This window comes from Nilaparvata lugens, chromosome 2 (assembly GCF_014356525.2).
Source record: "Nilaparvata lugens isolate BPH chromosome 2, ASM1435652v1, whole genome shotgun sequence".
In the NCBI taxonomy this organism is placed as follows: Eukaryota; Metazoa; Arthropoda; class Insecta; order Hemiptera; family Delphacidae; genus Nilaparvata; species Nilaparvata lugens.
The window spans coordinates 19866284-19892191 of NC_052505.1; the positions used below are offsets into that span (position 1 = coordinate 19866284).

The 25908-nt window shown below is 34.4% G+C and overlaps 2 protein-coding genes across 2 annotated transcripts in view; both read right to left on the reverse strand.

Annotated features, from left to right (window-relative positions):
* Nucleotides 1-228: 228 nt before the first annotated feature.
* Nucleotides 229-2990, reverse strand: LOC111053263 (survival motor neuron protein). The gene has a single exon (XM_022340111.2). It carries the CDS (start codon nucleotides 2712-2714, stop codon nucleotides 1923-1925), a length of 792 nt encoding a protein of 263 aa, XP_022195803.2. The 5' UTR covers nucleotides 2715-2990; the 3' UTR covers nucleotides 229-1922.
* Nucleotides 2991-14147: 11157 nt separating this feature from the next.
* LOC111053262 (aldehyde dehydrogenase, mitochondrial) overlaps nucleotides 14148-25908 on the reverse strand; it is a 34077-nt gene continuing 22316 nt past the window's right edge. Inside the window, exons 8-13 of the mRNA XM_039420005.1 lie at nucleotides 25455-25639; nucleotides 23270-23487; nucleotides 21941-21945; nucleotides 21107-21161; nucleotides 17539-17613; nucleotides 14148-14361 (exon numbers count right to left, since the gene is read on the reverse strand). Of these exons, the coding sequence (XP_039275939.1) occupies nucleotides 14292-14361; nucleotides 17539-17613; nucleotides 21107-21161; nucleotides 21941-21945; nucleotides 23270-23487; nucleotides 25455-25639 (608 nt within the window). The 3' untranslated portion in view covers nucleotides 14148-14291. The remainder of the gene's footprint in view (nucleotides 14362-17538; nucleotides 17614-21106; nucleotides 21162-21940; nucleotides 21946-23269; nucleotides 23488-25454; nucleotides 25640-25908) is intronic.

The window sequence follows — 25908 nt, forward strand, 5'->3', positions numbered from 1 at the left end:
CAATCAACCATCATTATTATTTTCATTTTATTTGAGCATAACCAGCATAATAGTGTGATTGTTTTGCATAAACGAAAATGCACCTTTGCGCAGAAGTGAATGAAAACTTCTATGTTGGAGTGTAAATATCATATATTTACCAGAGGAACTTTGCTCGATTTTTCACTTCGTTAATAGTTGAAGTGTGATTAGGCTATAAATGATAGGCATATATGAGAACACTTCATAAAAAAACTTATCACATTTTATTGACAATTTCACATCGTTTTGGAAGGGACTGAATTTACATTGAAAAAGTATTTTTTATATATGGTACAAGTTCTCTCAGCACTTACATAAAAAACAATTAATTTGTGAATAATTACAGATTACTGAGTTTTGATAAGCCCATCTCAAGAGAATCAAACAGATACAATATGATGTATGATTGGAAATGGCTGAAGGTGAAATTCCTTAGCAATGAATTGAGCCGCGTGGCTAGAACCGCTGCGGCTGGTCCACATTAACCTTTTTTATAAATCGACAATGTCTATCCAGTATATACACTGGTCACAGACAGAAAAAAATTGAATTGAACCTTTAAATTCATAACATTCGGTGATTAATTCGATTTTCATGCTGTATTTAAATATTATGGCTGCAAATGAACTGAAAGTGTTTGCAACTATATTGCTTTGATGATTATACTCTGTCCAAATTGGCATGAGCTCTGAAGGATTAGGCCGATCCTCCTACTACTCACACAAACAAGCGCAGTCTCCTTTTGTGTGTGTGAGTGAAGGGACGGCCTGTCTACCTGTATACTATGTAGTATACATAAAGGTGCGTACAGATTTACGCGCCGCAAATATGAGCGATTCACTTTTAATCAGCTGATGCCAAGCTTTCTATATCTGTATCTTACCGTCTCTGTAAAAATACAGATATAGTCAGCTGATTAATAATAATAATAACTTTTATTCACTTCATTGTACAATTTTACAAAGCATAATAACATAAAAAATATCAAGTGCACTCCTCATTAGGCTAGGCCTGCGTAAAAAAAGTGATTAAAAGTGAATTGCTCATGTTCGCGGCGCATATATCTGTACGCACCTTAGTATATCAATGGCGCAGGTAGGCCGGGCGTGTGCGCCTGCGCGTGGGGGAGCGGGGGTCGGCTTAATCTTTCAGCGCTCATGCCAGTTTGGACAGAGTATAATATCTATTGAATGAATATAGGGTATGTGATCTAGCCGTGGCAGCTATAGTCATCGCTAAAGGGGTGTCTACATTAGTCAAGTTTCATGACGTTTGTGTGAAATGAATATATTTTGAAAAGCCAAGATTACAAGGACAGAAACTTGAATCCACTAAGTTTTACAAAATATAGTTTTGTTGATTCAAGTAGATGTTGAACGTGCTTGACTTTTAGATTCAACATGAATCTTGAAGGTACAATGTAACCTAAAAATGAATAAGATAGAACAGTTTTCAGTCAATGTAGGATGTAAATAAACAACCAAATAAAAGAGTATGAGGCAGATAAAGATTAAAAATTACAGATTTTTTACTTCATAGTTATTTACGTTTTAAAAACTTGAATTCAGTAAACACATTGAATGCGTATAAGTGCAAGTGAATGTCAGATGATGAATTAGCAGAAAACAAAATTTTAAATTGCCATTGAAACACGTTGCCTTGCATGTAGCTGCTTACATTTAACACAATCAGCAATTTCACGCATTCAGTGTGAGTGTTCTGCACGCTTGGTCATGCATAACCAAGCTTGCACTTGCTCATGTATACATTCAATGTAATCATACCCTAAACTTTTTAAAAATCGCCTATTCAACTCAAACGTTTAAAAACTTGAATTCAAGAAAACTAGACCAAATTCAATACAGTTTAAGGAATTGTACGCTTAGGCTTTAATTTGATTGTTATTTTCTACCTGATTTCTTCCAACTCGTTAGTCCCTCGTAATAGCCTGTGTGAAAGCCATTCATGTACCACGACATCAACATCTCAGACATTGCTTCTGATTCATCAACACCACAATTACTCAAAACATGTGGAGGTGGAGGTGGTGGATAACGCGGCAGAAAACCAGGTAGTCCCGATGGCGGATCACCCGGTGGTGGATGAAACGGTTGTTGCTGTGGTGGATGAAACGATTGTCCCGGTGGTGGATAAAACGATTGTCCCGGTGGAGGATGAAACGATTGTCCCGGTGGTGGATGAACCTGTTGTTGCTGTGGTGGATAAACCGTTTGTCCCGGTGGTGGAACGGCCTGCAGTCCTATCCTCAAGGGTTCAGCTATTTCCATGTCATCATTTAAATATTCTTCACTATTGGAGGCAATTTTAGATTGTTCTTGTCTGGCTTCCTCTCCATGGGACTCTAATAAATCATTGATGTACAATGTTTGTTCATCACCATAACCAAAGTACTTGATGACACACTTATTTTTTGATATTTCCAGTATTTCTGCTTCATATTCAAGTCCGTCGGTGTATATAGCACGACAAAAATCACCTTTCTTCCAACTCATATTATTGTTTTTTGAACGCACGTTTTGAGAACCGGTATTATACTTAACCTTAATCTTGTCTTTATCATTACTCACTGCTCTTTCAAACATATCCACTGGAGTATAATCATTATAAATGTCAACTTCTCGTGTCACTGCGTTGTTCATTTCATTAGAATTACGAACAAACAAATTTTTCATTTATTTAATTGAAAGATATTTTAACACAACACTTAGGTACTGAAAACGTTAGGTACCGTAATTTGAAAACGATGAAACAATTAGTGAAATGTCTAAACTCAAAGAGGAAATTTAAGATTCAATAAAATTATTACAATGCCGTACCACTAAAGCTCGATTATAATTATTGAATATAAAATAATTATTATCTAACAACATTTAGAAAAATAGGTTATTTACTGACTTCTGACTTGTTCCCTCCATCCATTCCATAGTTTTCATAAAAAAAAAACAGCTGTTGATTGTATGATGTCTCCTACTTCGAGAAGCTAAAACTCCAAATGAGGGACAGTCCTCAGCCAGCGCTCCAGTGGCTGTTTTGTCAACTACAATAATGAAGTTCCTGATTCAAAATTTTAAATGATCAAGGAATCGAGTAGAATACTCTAATATAGAGGGTAGAATCTTTCAATTTTTTATGTTTCGACAATAATTCATTAAAATCTGCATTATCTTAACCATTATTCTATTTCTAGCTATCCCTTAGAAAAAAGGAATTCTTTTTGGGATTTTCCCAATATTAGCTCTCTCTCTCAAAAGACCATTTTCAATTCACCTATCCTTGCTGCTTGAGGGGTACAGGCGTAATTAAATTTCTAGTTATTGTTTTTTACTGTCCATCTACTCTGTTTTAATATTCATTTTGTTCACGACGTTGTAGAGTTGTCATTGTCCATACTATGCCACACCATCAAATTAAAAAATCATTAAAGATAGAAGAACAGCGCTGCCTGTTCTCTGCCTCTATTAATTATATCTCTACATTGTCAAAAACATATTTGGCATCGTTGTGGAGCTAGAAAAGGCTAGTACCACCTGCTTTGTCGGATGATAGACAAGGATAGCAACATCAAAGTTAATCAAATACTGTCATTTTAACGTGGACCTTAATATAGCACACCCAGGGGAGTTGCTAGTCTCCTACTGGGCGCCTCCCCAGGTGGCGGATCGGGGAATGCCCATCAGATATGGTGGGTACTGGGGAAATAAAATACCCAGGGTGGACCAAAACTAGCAAACACAACTGCTGCCTTGCAGAGGGAGATCAATGGATACCCAAAGGCTAAGGGAACAAAACCCTGAAAGAAAATTGGCTGCTGCCTTGTAGCTCGGCATTGGATTGTCAAAGGCTAGGGAAGAAAACCCGAAAAAATTACCTGGTCCTCCAGGTTGGGGGTTGGGCGTGGGGCCGGCAACCCCTCCCCACAAAAAGCAATCAAGCAAAGAAACCAAACAATAAGCCTCGGATCAGGACTGGAATCACGGATAACACAAATGGAAACAAAAATAAAAGAAATTGGAAACGGAATCACATTTTAAATATAGCGTCATGGAATGTATGCACAATGTTGCAAGCAGGAAAGATGGCTGGGATTAGTAATGAAGTGAAGAGATGCAAGATGGATGTGGTGGCGCTGCAGGAGGTTAGATGGAAGGGCTCTGGAAGGATAGATAAGAAGGATTATAGTGTGTTGTATAGTGGCAATGAGGAACGAGCTGGTAGACATGGTACAGCCTTCATTATAAATGCAAAAGTAAGGCATCGACTTTTAGCTTTCTGGCCAGTCTCAGAGCGTATGTGCAAGATAAGAATAAAGGGACGTTTCAGGAATCTGACAATAATTTCTGCATATGCACCTACTGAAGAAGCCACCGATGAGGACAAAGATACATTCTATGAAAGTTTGGCTAGGGAATGCGCAAAAGCCCCAAAGTATGACATGTTGGTAGTGCTTGGCGACTTCAATGCAAAGGTTGGGAAGGAGCCATTTTTGAAAGGAGTGTCAGGGAAGCACACACTGCATGAAGAGACAAGTGAAAATGGAAGAAGACTTGCTGAATTGGCCGTGGAACAGGCACTCATGATTGCAAGCACAATGTTTAGGCACAAAAGAATACACATGGGTACATGGAAAATGCCTGGGTCAAACATTGTAAATCAAATTGACCATGTGCTTATCTCAAAAAGACATACCAGCTCTGTGGAGAACGTGAGAGTGCTTAGAGGACCAAACTGTGACTCTGATCACTACATGCTCAAAGCAACCATACTAGAAAAGCTAGCCTCAGGTGAAAGAAGGTTGGAAGAGAGGAGGACAAGATGGAATGTGGATAACTTCCATGATGATGGAAAGAAAGAGGAATTCCAAACAAGGCTGGAGGAGCAGATAGAGGTTGCTAGAGGGCAGGTGCAGAGGACTGACAATGTGGGAAATGTATGGTATATTATGAAGGATACCATAAAGAAGGTAGCTAAGGAAGTCATTGGGGAGAGAAGAGAAGGACGAAACATCGAGTGGTTCGATGATGAGTGTAGGGCTATTATTGAGCAGAAAAACCAATGCAGACTTGCAATGATTCAAAGAGAGACAAGACGGAAGGTTGAAGCATATAAAGAGAGTAGAAGAATAGCTAAGAGACTAATAAGAAGGAAAAAGAGAGAATATCTGAAGGAAAAGTTAACAAACATAGAGGAGCTCAACACAGCCAATGAAGCAAAGAAATTTTATCATGCAGTGAAAGTGATGAATAAGGGATTTCAGTCTAGGAGCATGGGATGTAAGGACAAGGAAGGAAATGTATTGGCTGAGGAGCAGGAAGTAATGGATAGATGGGCGGAGTATTTTGAGGAACTGACTATGAGTGAGGAGCTGGGTAGAGTGGAGGAATGGGTACCTAAGTACCACACGGCAGACGTGGAAGTTGTGAAACCTTCAGGTGAAGAAGTGAATGATGCAATCAAAATACTAAGATATGGGAAAGCATCAGGAGAGGACCAGCTAATTTCGGAGATATGGAGGCATGGTGGACGGTCTCTGGCTGAATGGATACATGAGCTGATTGGCCTGGTCTGGGATAGAGAAGAGATACCAAAGGATTGGGGGAAAGGCCTGGTGTGTCCTATATTCAAAAAAGGAGATAAGCAAGACTGTGGCAACTACAGGGGAATCACACTGCTGGACGTTGCATACAAGATTTTCTCCTCAGTACTGACCAGGAGGATTAGTGCTTATGCTGAGTCCATCATTGGAGAGTACCAATGTGGATTCAGGCCAGGCAGAGGAACAACAGACCAGATATTTGCACTTCGTCAGACCATGGAAAGATGCTATGAGTATGGAATAGACCTGCATATGTTATTCATAGACTTCAAACAGGCCTTTGACAGCATCAATAAAGTGAAGGTGCTAGACACAATGGAGGAGTATGGAATGCCCCGAAAACTGATAAGACTGGTGAAGGTGACACTCTCTCAAAGTGTAGGTATGGTGCTGATTAATGGAAAAATGAGTAGGGAATTCAGGGTGGACAGTGGAGTTAGACAGGGTGACACTCTCTCAGCGCTGCTCTTCAATCTGGTCCTGCAGAGAACATTAAAGAAGGTGGATATGACAGGAAGCATAATGTACAGAACTATTCAGGTGCATGCTTATGCAGACGACATAGTTATAGTTGCTAGGAGTGATCGGGCATTGAAAGAAACCTTTCTGGTGATTGAGGGAGAAGGACGACAGGTTGGTCTGAGAGTAAATGAAGGAAAAACAAAGTACATGAAGATGAAAAAGACAGCTGTAGAGAGACGACATCTGGGAAAGCTGGATATTGGCGAGTATTCCTTTGAAGAGGTTGAAAGGTTTAATTACCTTGGCGCAGAGGTCAACCAAGGGAATAGAATATCCCCAGAAATAAAAAGAAGAATAATGCTTGGCAACAAAGCATTTTTTGCCAATATGCAATTAATAAGATCGAGAGCTATTTCCAGAGAAACGAAAATGAAAATGTACAAAACCTTGATACGACCTGTCGTGACATATGGCTGCGAAACTTGGACTCTAAATGCAGCGGACACTCATGCATTGAGAGTATTTGAAAGAAAGGTGATAAGAAGAATCTATGGCCCTAGAAATGAAGGAGGGATTTGGAGGATCAGATATAATGAAGAGATCGAAATCCTACTCAAGAGGCAGAATATTGTCAGATTCGTGAAGTCAAGAAGAATAAGCTGGCTTGGGCATGTAGAGAGGATGCCACAGGAGAGAGCCCAGCAGAAGCTCATGCGAGAGGTCTTCTACAGTGCAAGAAGAAGAGGAAGGCCGAGAAGGAGCTGGCTGAGAGAAGTAGAGAACGACCTGCGTGTGATGGGAGTGATGCAGTGGAGAGTGTTAGCCCAGACAAGAAACGATTGGAGGCGAATTGTGGAGGAGGCGAAGGTTCTTCATGGACTGTAGCGCCGGCATAAGTAAGTAAGTTAGTATAGCACCTGAAACCGTATATATTGAAAAGTGAAACAAAAAAAAACCACAGCCTCGATTTTAATCTTTAATAGCTCAAATTGTTCGTTAGGATGTGTAGAAAAAACGCTATAAGTTTTCAGGGCGGGGAAAATTGAATTTAACCCTTTAAGGGTTAAAAAAGGGGTAAAAATGGGTAAAATAAAAAAAAGTTATAAAATTTCGAAAAAAAATGCGAAAATAATTAATTAAAGGCCCAAATTTTTTTGAAATATTAAAAATTAGTTAAATACCAATGTGAGATACAAAATGAGCCCAACGTAAGGGTTAAAAAGGGCACATTTATGGGCAACATTTGGTAACTTTCGTTATATTTCAATAAAATTTTTACTGCGTGTGTTTAAAAGGGCAGCGATTTGAAAAATGAATTGAAATGTTTGAAACTTATATATTCCATCATCCAAAACCCAAAGGGCAGCCCTTAAGGGCAAAATGTGTATGTAGCGTTAAATTATCATAAAAATTTATTTGAATGTTGTTTTAATGGGAAGCAACTTGAAGAATTAGAACAAAAATTTTATAAATCCAATTTTCCCTGCAATTTTATGGGTCAAAGGGCAACCCTTAAGGGCAAAAGTGCTAAAATGCATTCGATTTTCATGATTTTTTTTTTTTATTTTAAAGGGTACCGATATAAAAAATAATTTGAAACAATAATTAATGAAACCAAAGTACACTTTATTAATAAATAAAATATTTTTACAATTTTTTTAAATTGTTTAAAAAGTTACATTATTTAAAATATTCAAACAGTATTATCGTCTCCCATAGTAGTTGCTAATTGTTGTTCTAGAATGTCAGCGTTGTTGTTGAGGATTGGTTGTGGATTGTTTGTACAACCAAATTCTCTGCATTTTAAGCAAGCTGGTGAACAGTGTACACCTCCCTTTCTACACCCGCATCTGGATCCACATCCTGTCTCACAATTGCAAAATAAAGTTCTCAGTAGTTCATCAGGAGCTGCAGCTTTTTCCATTGGAATTGGAAGCAGTAAAGAGTTTTTCATTTCCCAACCCCATTGGGTAGGGTCTAGATTCTGTCCTAACCACGTTTGAACCTGTAAATATGTTCGCTTAAAATTTTGTAAGCAAGCATCTTCAGTTGGTATTAAAGATTCTAGTTTCAAGCTTCCTCTGATAGTATTTCTTATAACACCAGTTATATAAGAATGGCACCTGAAATCATTGATGGACTGAAACTGTGTACCATAGTAGGCTAAAACCATATATCTTCCTGCCTCAAAAATTTGTTCTTCAGTTCGATTTGGCAGTAAGAAAGTATTAGCATGATCAAACAGATATTCCGATGTTTCAAAAGTTTTAATAAAATTTTTTTTTGACGATTAAAATAGCTGCAAGTAGTGTCACACCCAGTAAAGGAATGTAACACTAACAGATATTTTGTAGCATTTGGATATTTTTGTACAAAACTTTTACTGCTATAAACTTTCGAGTCCACGGATCCTTGCGATGGTTTGTAGTAATAAATTTCCTTATCTTCTGCATGCAAACAATTTAATAAAATTAAAACATCAATGTCAGAGCATATTATTACAACTTTTCTATCAAATTTTGTACTAGCGAAAATTGCTGTTTTAACAATAAGCAAATCAGCATCAGATACTGCTTGCTCAACGTGTATATTTTTTCGATCAGTTTCTCTTTGAGCATTTCAATGAACTGTTGTTTATTTTTGCTGTTTAATAAGAAAAGGTCCCAACCTACCTCTAACTCTTTTTCTGGACTAATTTTATAAGCGTAAGCTTGTTTTTTTTTGCTTCTCCTTGCTCTTTCTGCAGATTTTGTACCATCCTCACTATAGCCATCAAATACAACAGCCACATGCTCTTTGTAATTGCGGCGTATATACCAGTAAAAATTATCACATATGTCAGCAAATTTTTCTTTTTTATTCACTTTCATTCGATGTAGCAGTAAACCACCATCTATTACATACGTGAAATCGTCTGGGTGTCCAAAGCTATCAAAGTCTAAGGGCTCCACAAGATCATATAATTTAGATTTTTCACTTTTTCGCATACCATCTTTATCGAAAAGTGCGACTGGATATGGAGCAAGTTCATACTGGAAATACTTAGCGAGATCTTCTGGAGAATCTTTTAATACCGATATACGCTGATACATTGCGTGGGAATGGATAGCTACCTCTGTACCAGCAATTTTTATTTTGCTGTCCATCATTGAAATGGATCTTACGTTATTTTTTCGGGACAAGGATAATTCCAAAAAGTTTTGTCCATCATACTGGACCATAGTTTCAACTCCAACTTCAAATGCTCTGTGAACATTAATCGTTTCATCTGCAACCACGCCACTGGACAAAGAAACTAACTCTTTATCAAATGGAAATGGATTATTTTCAGTGAAAAATTGTATTATCAATTTTACGTCAGCAGCATCTCTTTTTATACGAGAATCTGTTGAATCTGCGTGCTGATGTGAAGAGTCAAAACAAGTTCCAGTAAATTTTGCGAGTGAAGCAACCGTTAGAGCAGTATCGCATTTTCCTTCAATATGTTTGGCAACATTACTTTCTTCACAAGATGTTTTGAAAATGCCACCACCAACATGAATATCTCGCATTAAAGTCTGCTCGATCGTCTGGTCAGTAGGTATACCGGAAAAAAATTTCTTTGTACGTCTGCAGGTCCAGTACCCGTTAGCAATAAATTTATTATACTCACGTGGATTCATATTGTTTGGAAGTTCAGTCATATCTTGAAGATATAATTGTGCAGATTTTGCATAAGGGAAATGTCCAGCGGAATGGAAAAATGGAATCATGAGTTCCAATGTCTTCAAATGAAGATCCCAATTTCCTTGTTTCTCAGCGCTAATAAAATCGAATAAAATATTTACCATGTGATAATACGTGATCCATAGTTTTGCTGTTTTTCCGCGACTTTCGAGCTGAGTGAATTTCTCTTTCATAATTTTTGTAAATTTTTTAAAAATCTCGTGATTTGTAATGAAGTCAATATCCAATCTTGTTTCGTTATTTTCTCCACATTCGTGTAGCAATTGGTTTTCTTCAGTGTCAAAATCGGTCATTCTATAATCGTCGTTAAGATCTGCAAAGTCAGTATTCTCCCGCTCGATTTCATGGAAAATAATGTCTGCAAGAGCCAACTGTATTAAATAGTGTGCACGTACTGCTCTAGCGTAAGCTTTGCCTTTCAACATAAGCTCAACTGAATTCTCTGCGTAACATGTTATCATCGCTTCTTTTAACCCGCTACCAGCCATATTGTGATCGAAGACACCCAAAAAAGATAAAATTGTGTGAAAGCCACCCAATCTTATTATAACTTTTACGCCTTGGAACTCAAGTGGCAAAGCTTCTAAAATGGCCCTAGCTTTGTAGTACAGAGGCTGGTCAAAAGTGATAATGCAGGTTTGCATACCGTTAGCTTTCGCTATTTCATAAGATTTACGCATACTTGTAAAAAGTGTATGAACATCGGATGGAGGTGAGTAAATAAATGGCAAATAATCGACAAGTGAAATTTCATATTCGTACTCACTTGTTAGATTTTCCATAAAACCATTCCAACCTTCAAAATTCATATTGTTGTTATACTTTAGAAACATCCAAAAATTTCTAATGTTGGTATTTTCAGAAAATTTCAATGTCAATTCTTTATTAAGAATTTTTAATTTTAAATGTTTGTAACCGTCCTTAATATTAACAGATCTAGTTTCTAAGGGAATTTCAACTTTTTTAGCAACTTCTTCGGCCGTTGGTATTTTCCGCAAGCGTTCGATGGCTTCTCGAGGACGAACTTTTGATTTGGGTGTTATAATTAAAATACCTCCTAGGTTATGGAAAGTAGACTTTCCATCTAAAGTGTCGACATTAAAGTCCGCGTTGTCATATACGAACTGTAAAAAAGCACCATCATCAATATTAAGTTGTGCTTGCATACTTACAGAAGTTTCGTAGCGCCTAACTTCGTTGTAAGAGCAAGAATGGCCTAAAGAATGGAATAAGTTAATCATTTTCTTGGAACCTATTGTTCGATGCAGAGTAATTCCTACAGCCAAGTGTAAGGGAGAATAAAATGATCTAGGTCGACAAGCAGCTACAATCGAATGAGCTATAGCAGTTACTTTTGTAAAATATTGGTCTTTAATGCTCTTCTTAGGCTTTTTACTGTCATAAATAATATCTTCCAGGAAATTAATTAATTCAATGGGAATATCTTCATTTATATTGGCAAAAGCTGATTCTACTGGTTGATAATGTGTAGGGCCATTTTTATATACTCTATTTTTATCGTCTATAAGGTCTCTAAGTATGTTTTTTGCAGCTTTTAATATTTTTTTATTTATTTTTTTTTATTTATAATTAAATTTGTAAATCAATAGTTAGTTAATATATTTCGTAAATTATGTACAAATTTTTATTTATTTATGAAAAATATTGTTTTTGTAGTACAATGAAAATTTTTTAGGAACACGTGGACAGTAATGTACATAAATGTGTATAATTTGAAAAAGCAAGTACAAATTGCTGAAAATCTTACCTTATTAAGGCTCTAATAATAAAAATGTAGAATTCTTCGAAATATTTAGTTGTTTTTTATTAAAAGAATAATTATTTAATGCAAGCACATACAATTTCATACACAACAGAGAACGACTTGAAACACAACTATTTTTTATTATAAGTTACATAACCAAAACACGGTATTAACGAACCATGGTACAAAACCTTGAGTAAATTACTGCGTTTGAAATTTTTTTGTACCCTACTGCGCAAGTATCCAACAACAATAGAAATCCAGACTCCTCTCTAGCGAACACGTTCTATGATCGGCATCATAGCAGGGCGCCGAAGATAAAATACTTGTTTTTTTATAACGAAAGAGAAGTAAAAACAAAATTTTTATGTTGAAAATTTATTTATAAAAAAATTACTTGTCGTTAGTATTTTTGTTTTTCAATACAAGACTTCTCAGCTTAAAATTTATGGACAAAATTGGAGCAATTAAAATTTAATTTAGGGCTAAAAATGGCCATGTTATAAGATACGCGGGTCCTACACGGGGAAAAAAAGTTTCGGAAAACTCGTGGAAATGGCGGCAAACATATGTGTAATTTTATTGTATACTGAATACATTCCCCACTCTTATTTTCTCTGGAAAACTGTAACATTCGTTGAAAAAATGCACGTTTCGAATTACATAAAATTGTCTGGATCAAAAAGTGTACTTAGCAAGTACATCAAAATTTGTGTGAGTATGTGAAATTATATGTTTAAGCACCTCCTATTTGGATTTTCAGTTCGGAAATTTCCCTCGCTTTCCACAGGCCATTTTCTTCCGGCCAAAAAAAAAAATTTTTTTTTTTGGTCATAACTTTCCTTTGAAGAATGTTAGAGACCTCTAACTGGTCTCAAATTGAAGCAAATTTAAATATTTAAAAAAAAGGTCCTTACAATTTTTTGTGTACAAATTTCCATTTCTGAGAAAATTGGGGGTAAAGAGTGAAAAATGAGAGTTGTCAGTGACAGCGCCATCTTTGATGAACTGCAACTATTTTCCCAATAGCCGCAAAAAAAAAGCTGATTTTTTTCCAGTTTCAATTAGCTTTCTTTTAAGCCATTAAACTTCATTTTCTGACGTGTACTTTTCGATTTATTAAGAGAAAACCGTGGATTTGAGGGGTGAAAATTCAAATTTTCAAACCGCTGTAACTCCAAGGGAAAGCATTTTCAGGAAAAGTCGTAAGGAAGTTTTTTTCTTCAAATAATATGTAAAATACGATTCCGTTATTTTTTTTTATTTTCCGGTTATGGCTTACGGGGGGGGGTTACCGCCCCACGGGGGGGGAGAGTCCCCACCCTTAAAATATATAGCGAATACTTAAAACATACTAACAAAACATTTTAACTACAAAAAGTTTTAAATAAACCTGAGAAAATTTTATGCAAGGCCTAAAGCTTCAGGTGCTATACTAATGAGAATACTGCGTTAGGTCTACTGTTTACAGAACTACTAGTTACTCTTAAAAACTGTTATTTTGTTTTCTCCAAGATCGAAAACTCACTTATTTTGATAAACTCTGTCCACGTTTTTAAAAATTTATCCAGTTCCGTGATAATCGCTCCATCTGATAAAAATATTTCTGAACTATTTCAAAATTAATTAAGAATATTATAATTTCTACAGCAATATTTAGTTCATTTAATCATTTTTTATTCTACTCTCAATCACCTATTAAATTTGTTTTTAAAATGTGAGAATATTGATACTGATGGGCACCCATCATAAAAAATATTGAAACCCTACCTTATAGAAATAGACACGGCCAGACATCTGTGTAATGCATGCAATGAATAATCCACTTGTCAGCTGATTGATTATTAATAATATTCTAGTCTGATTGATCCTATCTTCAAAGTAGATGATATACATAGTGATATCAGAGTATGGAGGAATTCATTTTCTTTTCATATTACCTTAAAATGCAAAATTTCAAAAAAACCTTGTGTATACATCGACGCGCAGTTAAAAAAGGAATATTCCTGCCAAATCTCATAGAATTCTATCAACGAGTTTAGCCGTAATCGCGTTACCTACAGACAGACAAAAGAAAATCCGAGTTTAAACATAGACCTCACTAAGTTCGGTCAATAAAGTTTTAAAACTTCCAATTTCAAGGTTTTTGAGCTTGCAAAAACCCCTTATTTTTATTCATAGACAATAGATACAATGCAGGTAAAAACAACAGGCATTCGCCTAAAACTGCTTTAAATCTTGATTTGGAATACACAGTCTAGAGGTTATGTAAATTATAACTTAATTCACACACTATTTTGAGTCCAAAAATGTATGTACTACAATAATTTTGAATTTATCAGATTAATTAATTTCAAAATACAAATCCAAACAAAAATCTTCCTTCACAATCACAAAAAATATTAAAAATTTCACTCAAATCCACAAAAATTATACTCATGTTAAATTTTTTTTGTGAGGGTTTCCTCTGAGAATGGTTCAATCACAAGGTGAGTATAAAATAGAACCAAACTCCTTTAGTATTAGGATTCATTGGGTGTTCCAATCAAAACACAAAAATATTTATTATTTATTACCAATTTGTATCATTTAATAATACCAACACCATGATATTATGACAGTAATTATAGAATATTTTTTTAATGGTGGTTTATGTATGCTCAGTAAAGCTTCAAGTTCACAGTTTCTGATTAATATCCCTTATTAACATTTTTGAGGTATTTGTATTGTGACCGTCTTTATTTCAACATATTCCTTCAGCGAGTCTTCACCCCTGTAACATAAAGAGTTCATGCTTGTAAGTAAAGTATGAACAGACTCACACTTGTGAATGAAAACACAGATAAAACAAGCTGGATTAAAATCTATTCAAGGTCATGAAATTTGATCGTTTGGATCAATTTCCATGTAAAGATATCACATAAGAATATAATCCAATCTAAATCGAAATGTGCAGTGTACATCAAACCTAGAACCAACACACTCGTTTGGCCAGGAGAACATACACGCCATGCATAGCAAGCCCTGTGGTTGGGGCCCTTAGGTTAAACTTTTGTTAACTGAAGACACGGCTGCTTAAACTTTTGTTAACTGAAGACACGGCCGTTTAAACTTTTGTTAACTGAAGACACGGCCGCTTAAACTTTCATTAACTGAAGACGGCCGCTCAAACTTTCGTTAACTGAAGACACGGCCGCTTAAACTTTCGTTAACTGAAGACACGGCCGCTTAAACTTTCGTTTTCTGAAGACACGGCCGCTTAAACTTTTGTTAACTGAAGACACGGCCACTTAAACTTTCGTTAACTGAAGACACAGCCACTTAAACTTTCGTTAACTGAAGACGGCCGCTCAAACTTTCGTTAACTGAAGACACGGCCGCTTAAACTTTCGTTAACTGAAGACACGGCCGCTTAAACTTTTGTTAACTGAATACACGGCCGCTTAAACTTTCGTTAACTGAAGACACGGCCGCTTAAACTTTTGTTAACTGAATACACGGCCACTTAAACTTTCGTTAACTGAAGACACGGCCGCTTAAACTTTTGTTAACTGAAGACACGGCCGCTTAAACTTTCGTTAACTGAAGACACGGCCGCTTAAACTTTCGTTAACTGAAGACACGGCCACTCAAACTTTCGTTAACTGAAGACACGGCCGACGACTAACAACGAATACCTTTGCTTCTATTGGGAGTGATCACACATTAGCAGCTTGGTAGTGTAAACAATTCCATGAGAATTAATGCTATTCTTTTTCAGTCGTCGACTGCGGTAGCATATATATAAATAAATACATAATTTTATGGCCCAGCCGGCGCTTATATGAATAATAATAATAATAATAATATAATAATAATAATAATAATAATAATAATAATAATAATAATAATAATAATAATAATAATAATAATAATATAATAATAATAATTTACGACTCACACTGGCACACAAGGAATCTTCCTTTTGCCTGTGTTTTTGCCTCAACTACTGTACTTATGCATGTGAACATAAATTAAATCTTCATTTTATAACTATTATTTATAATATAAAGGATATCATTTCATTATTATATTCAATTAAATAAATGTATGTATCTTGGTTTAAGTGCAATAGCATAAACTTATATTTATTTTTTGTAAAGCTTTTTTGTATTTTGTTTTCGGCAAATAAATTCATTCATTCATTCATTCATTCAAATAATATCGTGTGACCTGGCTGGCTCAGGTCTGGTGTCATAGTTTTCAGGTCGCAACTGATCAATTTCAGGGCCACTGACATGACCTAACGACTGCTTTTTAGGCAGCCGGGACCGACGGTTTAACGTGTCCATCCGAAACAAGCCGGCGCTTGAATACAGTGACGTTCAACTAACTATAATAGTTGCAACGGGAATATAACACGCATGCCAACAAACAAAACTGTTTGAGATAATTTTTTTCAAATTAAATTATTCCATTCTCAGAAAACAAAAGACAAATACAATAATTGGAAATTTTCTTAAAACAAGAAGAAATTACGCCATACAATCAATAAGCCTCTATCTTGAGATAGATATTTTTTATTCAAATTATTGCATTCAAAACAAAAGACAAATACAATTGAAAGACCTTGTGCAAAAAAGAATAACACTTTTCACTTATCAAATGAAAAAGACTAAGAAATGGTCAACTTTTCACTTAGACTAGAGTCTGTTGCTTTACCATTTAACATAGAGATAGAATTTATACGTCAAATGGAAGTTTTATGTAATAAATATTTATAGAGAGTTGGAGCCTCGATATTAATATCGCCAATATTATATAGTTAATATTGGTTTATAGCCAATATTTATATGGTTATAAACACCCTTTATAAGAGATTCCACTGGGACACAAAGCAAATTTTCCAAGAAAATAATGCAACGATAGGCTATCCACTGAATTAGTAAAATACTTAGTAATATTACAGAGAAGTCCAAAAAAGTGTGTACAATAAGAACAAAATAAAATACAGCTATGAATATGCTGGGTATTGTAGTTCGATGTCTTGTCAACAAGTATAATATATTGTCTCATAAGGTATATGAGTGGCGGGCGAGAAAGCCACCACTCATTTTTACCACTTATTTTTTTAGTAAGATGGACAATTTTCTTTACAAAGAAGTGACGTGGAAGAGACAAAAGTCCGCACCAAGTCCGTTTCCAAGTCTTCCTGACGTCCGTTCAGTGTGAATTTATTCATTTATTCTTACAAAAATCAATTGAATTGTGCCTATACTGAGATCCACGTTATAATAGCAGTGAAGAAAGATAGGGGAACAGCATTGCCGATTCTCTGCCTTGCCTTCTATAAAAGAAAGCTGATACCGGTATATCTTATGTACGGTATATAAGAATATTCACTATTCATTCCTGTTAAAAATGATAAATTATATTTTATTTGTAAAGAAATATATTTTTTAATGATTAAATAGAACATTTTGATAATTGAGATTACGTTTGAAACTAGAAAAGGATAGAGCAATCTGCTCTGTTGAATGATAGACATAGATAGTAACACCAATGATAATTAAATACTTCCATTATAACGTGGATGAATATCGGATATAGCCTACTGTATATATTCTATTTTTTTTAATAAATTATATTTCTACGATATTGGAAAACGATTTGGCAACGTTGCAGAGCAAGAAGATGATAGCGCTATCTGCTTTGTCGAATGATAGCAAGATCAATGTTAATCAAATATTGCCATTATAACGTGAACCTCACTATAATTAACAGATGCCAGTGCGTCATCAGCAAGATATTCATTGTCAAATAGTGTATGCATTTTTTGAAACAATTGTATTTTTGGGTTTCAAATACTGATAATGGTACTGGCACTGGTACTGGTAATGTTAAATAGTGTCGGCCTATGCATTTTTTTGAACCCCTGGAGTTTAAACGAGAATAATGGAGAACTACTCACAACTCTCTGCCGGTTCCAGATTGTTTGAACCCGCCAAATGGAGCTTGCGGAACAACAGCATCGTAGCAGTTAACCCTGAAAGTAACGATTCAAATAAGGATAATTCAATTGCATGGCATCTGACATACATTAATTCAATTTTATCTCAATAATACAATTCAATCACATGATATGATAAGACAGTAAGAACAACAGCATAACATCATTTGACCCTGAAAATGACGATTCGAGTAAGGACAATGCAATTGCAATGGGCCATATGAATAAGAACAGAGCATATACTCATGAGCATGGGAATGGAGCATAAGGTTTTGCTCATGAGCATTAGGTAGAAGCATATAAGCATTTTGCTCACTTTTATATGAATAAGCTTTACCTCATGCTCCTGAACTCTGGAGCAAATGCGCTCACGTACTTTTAAGATTTTTCATCAGCTGATTCATCTTACTTTGTTTTTATAGTGAAAGGTTAGAATGAGCTACTCACGTAAGGGTTAAATATGCAAGTATAGATACCACTTGAGTTTGGTCGTATGCTCTGTTCTCTATCAATAAATTGAGTTTAAGGTTAGTTGAGTTCTGAATTTTGAAATAATAGCGTGAAAAAATGTCATCTCTATAATAATATTCAGCATAATCTTATAATCTCAATAGCCTTCTTATAATCGTCTACACTCTTATCTTCTTAAATGCCGATTTCCTATTCTGTGATGGCTATCTTTATATCGGATAGGTACCTATCTTTTGTAGGAATAATGGTGATATATATCATGGTTGAATCTAAAAAGAGTTTTATAGTCCTCAACTATTGGTTGTGATCATATCTGGTATAGTTTTCTCTTACTCACACAAATTAGTTGAGTCATTTTACAATGAGAAAAAGGTGAAAAGCTGCTCCAGACTGGACTCATCCTTTTTGAAGCATTTGCTTCAAAAGTTGAGCAAAAGCTCTAGTTTATTCATACAATTTTGAGTATAAGCTTTTACTTTTGAGAAAATGCTCAAACTATTTTTTTGATGTGCATGAACAAAAGGTTTTGCTCGCGTTTATTCATAGAATATGGAGCTCATATGCTCAATATTTTAGAAGTATAAGCAAATGCTCAACTTTATTCATATGGCCCAATAAGATATCATAGTGGATCACATAAGGCAGTTTGTATATTATATTCCGCCAGCAGTGAAAACCTTTGTAGTTTTTAAGATTCGCATTTAGGGTTGGACTGTCGTACTGCAACTTCATAATATAAATGAAAAAAAAAACAAAAACACTCATAACTTTAGTCATTTTCGTAATAAATGAGAAGATTACGATAGAAAATCCAGATGCAGACAGAAAAAACATTTTTTCAATAATTCGGATAGAAATGAAAGAGATTAAAGCTGCGTTTACACCAAAGTTGTCAACAAAATGTTTATTTTTCCGTCCTAAAAGAATCGAATAATTTCCGTCCTAAAGAATCCTAATAAACGGAACTTGACAAACACATAAATTCTATTAGATTGTTGATTCTATTAGATTCTATTAAATTCTATTATTCTATTGGATTGATCATAACTTAGCAAACACGTGATGTGCATATATGTGTTTGTCAAGTTCCGTTTAATCTAATAAACAGAGAAATAAACAAATAAACGGAGAAATAAACATTTTGAGAACTTTGATGTAAACGCAGCTTTTAGTCAGTTCCAAATAATTTTGTAGGCGTACAAGGAAAATGCACTAAAAGTCCAATTTTCCCAAACTTTGATTTATCATTAGTTTCTAATTAATTCTATAAACTATGAATGTTTAATAATTTAAACTGAATTAGACTAATATGTTTATCAAACATATGAAGAGTATTTAATTTCTTGCAGTATGAAATTATTTTGTAAAAATCACTACGAGGAAATTATGATTGATTTTGGAAATAAATTGATTTCCTAAAAATTGTACTTTTATGGACTTTCCATGTATGCCCACGATTTATTCAAGTCGAACTATAGTTTTAATGCATTTAAGGCATCATCATCATCATCATCATCATCATCATCATCATCATCATCATCATCATCATCAGTAATCTTTATTGGTTAGACTGGAGAAATTTCAGATAAATTCAACAACATCTCTCTTTCAAGTGTGAATTTTATCAATAAAAAAACTACTAGAAAAAGTTTGCATAGAACTTTCTAAAAAAAGTATCAAGAGTTGACCTCTCTGAATTGTCGTCAGTTTTGGAGGATGAAGCCTCTTTGCTTGTGTAAAGGGATGAGATGACCTTCCATCGGGATTCGAACCCAAAATCAGGCACAGTAGTGATGTTCTCCTACTATGATGAATCCCCAAAGGGACTCAGAAAAATGTAGTGCTCTTCAAATGGAATTATAAGTTTTAATGCTCCAGACCACTAGACTAGGCCGACCAACATTATTCTCCTAATTATTATCATATTTTTAAAACAGTAAAAATTGATCATATTCAGGAAAAAACTCATTCCTCTAGTCTAGAATTTATCAGTTTTATAATAATATGTATTTGAATGACGTAACATCTCAGTTCAACTTTTGAGAATAATAATTGACCGAGCGAAGTGAGGTCTAAGATTCAAGTCGACGGTTTGGCATTTCTCTTAATGTTTGAATGTTTGTTTATATGTTTGTTTATATGTTGCGCATTTACGGCAAAACGCGGTAATGGATTTTCATGAAATTTGACAGATATGTTCCTTTTTTAATTGCGCGTCGACGTATATACAAGGCTTTTGGAAATTTTGCATTTCAAGGATAATATAAAAGGAAAAAGGAGCCTTCTTCATACGCCAATATTAGAGTAAAAATCAGACTATAGAATTATTCATCATAAATCAGCTGACAAGTGATTACACAGATGTGTGGAGAAGCCAGTCTATTGCTGTATTTCCATAAGGTCTATAGTTTCAATCAGGTACTTGTGGATGAGAATACTGCGTGAGGTCTACTGTTCACAGAACTACTAGTTATTATTGTAAAGAGCAATTTATTAGTTGTATAATAGTACGTATTAAAATTATGTAGCAGCTCAGTTCAACTTTTTATAATTAATTTTTTTTTTAAATTTTTCATAACATTACATTTCATCAAGTACATATTATTATATAATTACCTCTCTATAGTAAGGTCCACGTTATAATGACAGTATTTGATCAACTTTGGTTTTGCTATCCTTGTCTATCATTCGACAAAGCCGGTGGTACTATCCTTTTCCAGGTCCACAACGATGCCAAGTATGTTTTTGACAGTGTAGAAATATAATTAATTAATGCAGAGAATCTGCATCGCTATTCTTTTATCTTTATCCACTGCCATTATAACGTGGACCGTACTATAGCTATTTAGCTATTCGAGAGTTATACAGTTAAAAAAAATTACAGACAATAATTATTTTATGACTCTTTGATAATTCCAATGAACAAAGAGTCAACAACAGAAGTTCGAAAACAGATCAGTACAGATTGTCGGTTAACTTTTGTAGCATCCAAAAGTACTGTGCAAAGATAGATCACCTTAATTCGAGATTGTTATGCGATAAAAATATGGATACCTACCAAACAGAACCAGCTTGAACTGCCTGGGAGAAGATGATGGCTTTATTCAAATAACCTACTATTGTGACCCATTATATGATAATCTGCTCTGTTTCGCGTATTATACTCATGAACATCTGAATTCTGGATCACACCACTCGTTTTCACATGCATTACAACTTCATATACATACAAAGATGGCACAGTTAATAGACCAAGCTTTTTAAATAAAGGCCTACAAGAGTCTAACCTATTCTCTTTCTCTATACATCTGAGTGCCTTCTTTTGAATCTTAAACACTCTGTCCATATTTTGTTGAGATGAACTATACACCATAATGATAATCGATAGTTCAATAATATCTATCAAAGGGAATATATTCTACTACCATTTAGTTTTTGTTTGTAATAATATCCATCAATTTATATTGAAACACATCATCAAGTACCCTACCCGTTATTATTCCTTTTTCTTTTAAAACAAGACTTGTTTCAACTCATCTTTTTTATTTAGGAAAAATGGCTTTAGATGAGTTGGAACTAGTCGTGTTTTGGAAGAAAAAAATACAAAGAGTACGGTATTGAAGATTTATATCACGTTTTAATAATTTCAAAGTAGCCTTAAAAAAGAGAAGTGATAATTCATATTAATAATGAGTAAATAAGTTATTGAAAGAATAAATTGCTGGAATAATGATAATTCATTCAACTTTGTTCATTAACTCAATTATATCCAGGCATAATAGTATACAACAAAATTCACAGAAGAATTGATATCCAATAGCAATAGTTTAATCTATCTTTACATATCTCTGTGGGTTTATAATCACATTATTGACATAAATCAAATACTTACTATCCCTACTAGCAAATACAAATGATTTCACAATATACAATAATACAAATGATTCTACAAAATACAATTTTTCTAATGGTGTAATGAATCTATGCATATCAAATAAAGCAAAGTCGGCCTGAACCACACGTTGCCATATTGAACGTGTTCCGGCCATCTATCTATAGTAGGCTATGGCTGTAATGTGGGCCACAACTCGTATAATACAGAGTGGAGCAGATAGTACGAGTAGTTCTTTTTCATGAAGCTATGTGACGCTGATAGTCTCTCATACTGTGCCGTTCTTTCACTCTCACCCGGCCAAACAGTAATAATAGACAGTATAGTCGACAGTATTTGCTTGAATTAACAAAAAGTCGGCTTGAAATTTGGAACGTAAACGACCTATAACATTGAAATCTCCCTATGCTATATCTCCTCTATGATATTGGAACTTTTTTCCCCACACACAGACTTTGGGGAAATTTCACAAGTGTTGTATTAGTATATTTCGCACCTAGGGCCGAAAATGAGACTTTTCCGGCTCGAAATCGGTTTTCAAGTCCGAGGCCGTAGGCCGAGGACTTGAAAAGATTGAGAGCCGGAAACACATTTTTGCCCGTGGTGCGAACGCTATTTTTCAACGAAAAACGCCACAAGAAAATAAAACAATATGTATGAGAATAATTGTTTATTAGGCACTTCCGAAAGCAAAACTGGAAGGTCATACCAAATCTGAGGTAATCTGAATATCAGGAAATTGTATTTTTTATTCTGATTTGTCTAAATAACCTAAAAGATTATGTTCAATTATGTTTTAATGTGGGAGGTTGAGTTTATACATTTTTATTCTTTAAAATGACAATAAGATGATATTATTATTATACATTTTTTGATTCTTGAATAGTAAACACAAATAATGAAAAGTTTTTTGATCAGCTGTTTTAGAACACTTGAAATTTGGCCAATCGAAAGGTCAACGTCAACAATGCTTGTTGTCGTCGACTGTGGAAGTTTAGGTTAGAAGTTCTATCCTACTCTGAAAATCGAATTTGAACAGTTTATAATATATCTTATCTGTATTTCATTCATCCAAATAAAATGATAGTATCTTATTGCAAAATACTTTATTCAATTCTAGAAGCATAAACTGATTCCGTTTCATAAACTATTTTGGAACGTTCACGTTCACATCAAATCAGAATCAGCTGACTTCAATGATATTTTACAGCCCTAGGACCGTACAAATTTTACCGCCCTGGTCAGAAAACAATCACTTTCGACCTCCATATGACGCACGAAAACCAGCTTATCACATCCAAGTGGGGCGAAAATTATTTATTCATGTACTGTGAACTGAATTTGTGAATAAAATTTTGTTTGATTTGATTGATATAACTTACTTCTTCTTTAGCGATGCGCATGTTGTCGGTTACATTGGAAAATACAGTTGGTTGGACAAAGTATCCGACCGATCCAATTCGACTGCCGCCAGTCACCAGTTTTGCTCCCTCTTTTTTACCCGATTCAATCAGATCCAACACTTTGTTCAACATTTCCTCGTCGACCTGAAATGGTTTGCAAGCGAATGTACTTATTGTAATAAATGAATACATAAATACATAATGACGAATGAATAAACGAATAAATGAATAAATGAATAAAAGAATAAATGAATAAATGAATAAACGAATAAACGAATAAATGAATAATGAATAAATGAATAAATGAATAAATGAATAAATGAATAAATGAATAAATGAATAATGAATAAATGAATAATGAATAAATGAATAAATGAATAAATGAATAAATGAATAAATGAATAAATGAATAAATGAATAAATGAATAAATGAATAAATGAATAAAAGAATAAATGAATAAACGAATAAATAAATAAATAAAGATATCTTGTCTGAGCTGACATTCAATCAAATTCCAGTATTATAGCAAGACTGCATCAGTGTGGCATATACAGAGTGAGTCATATGTATGGGAATCCTTCAATAAGTTGGAGACTGTCGTATATATATAATAATGTAACTTTCAGGATGTTTTCAATAATCTTGCTAAAATAATCTATATTCATTGTTGACTGCCAACACAAGATTCAAGTTGAAACTAAAACTTCAATCAGCCGCCATTTTGGATACAAGTATCCTAGAACATTTTCTTTTGATGTCATCTTCCTAGTTTTGAAAAGGCATTTAAAATGATTTACCACACAATGGGTGTTTACATTTGAAATATTAGAGTTACAACCCCGCATTTCTTTAAAAACTAAAACTTTAATCAGCCGCCATTTTGGATACAAGTATCACAGAACATTTTTATCGAAGCCATCTTTATTTGTTTCAAAATGTTTTAAAAATGATGTACCATACAATGAGTGTTTACATTTGAAATATTCGACTTACAACCCCTAAGTCACCCCCTTATGAGGGGTTGAAATTCAGTTGTACGTCAAAAGGTGAAGTATTCAACTAATAACTTATCCTGAAAGTTACAGTATTATATCTACAATAGTCTTCAACTTAGTAGAGGGTTCCCATACATATATGACTCTGTATATGCCACACTGATGCAGTCTTGCTATAATACTGGAATTTGATTGAATGCCAAGAGGTATTTACTTTGTAAATAAAGAAGATCGTATTGTTGAAGTGTGTTTATTAATTCAAACTTATTCCACATAACAAAGTAAAGAAGAATATTGTAAAGAAAGAATAAACAGTAGTTGTGTCTGACTTCATAACTTGGAATGCAAGAGTCAACAAAGCTCAGACAAGAGATATTTATTTATTTATTCATTAATTCGTCATTTATGTATTTATGTAACAAAGAACACTGATGAGAAGTCCCTTGCATAGTTCTTATAGGTTCATGAACAAACAAAAGAGCTCAATTAGGCTATAAGTAAAATTGTTCCTCTTGGGTAGGTGTATCACATCTCACTCAGTTCAAAAAAATATTATGGAAAAACTTATATGAATACTTATTATAACTATTCTATTCTATTCATTTATTGTACAAAACACTTTAATCATAGTATGTAAAACACATGTATGTAATTAAAGATCTTTTTTTAAAGTTGCGTTTGTATATTATAGACTTATTCTACATCTTTCTCCTCAAAATTAAATTTTCTACAAGTTCCGTTAAAAAATATTTTGTGTTTATTGTACATTTAACATAGTAAATCTGCTTCAAACCTTAAAGGGACTTGTTTTTCGGGACCAAGTTTCGCTTATTTCGTTATATATCTTAAAAATTACTATAGCTACAGGTCTGGAAACGGTTTTATTAAATTTCTCAGTTCATTTAACATAAAGTACGCTAAATAGTACATCTTAATTAACAGCCAACAAATACCAGTAAGGCTTCGTTTCAGCAGGGGAACTGAAATTCAGACTCGGTAACCAAGCATTTTCGGACATATGTTAATTAGTATTTTTTTTTCTTTTGACGTGAGGAATCACGCCCTGACTTATGGGCACATTTTTTCAGAACACTCTGTATATGAATATGGCAAACCTGTGGTCCTTGAGCTACACTACTGTCGAACGGATCGCCAACTTTTCTTTGTTTTGCCTTTTCTGCCGCTTTGGCCACAAATGCATCATAGATCTCAGCTTGCACGAATGTTCTCGAGCCAGCACAACAATTCTGGCCATGGTTGGCAAACACCGCATTGAATGCAACCTCAACAGCTTGATCAACTGGCAACAAACATTTGTCACATTTAAAAAAAACATGAATTTTCTGCATTTCAATTCAATAAAAAAGCTTGGTGAAATTTCATATTGTGGTTTGTAATGTCAAGTTGTGTAATGATGTCATCATCTAGTAACTCAACCTTCTATTAACCTTGGAATGTACCAACATGGTTTGTTGGGTTGCGAACCAAAGTAATATGCCCCTCATTTTTCAATTTAATAATAATAATTTCTCTGATTGCCAATGAATTGCCAAAACATATACATAGTTG

Excerpts from the sequence above, each read along its gene's own strand:
- LOC111053263 (XM_022340111.2), bottom strand. The coding sequence starts at position 2,714 with ATGAAAAATTTGTTTGTTCGTAATTCTAATGAAATGAACAACGCAGTG.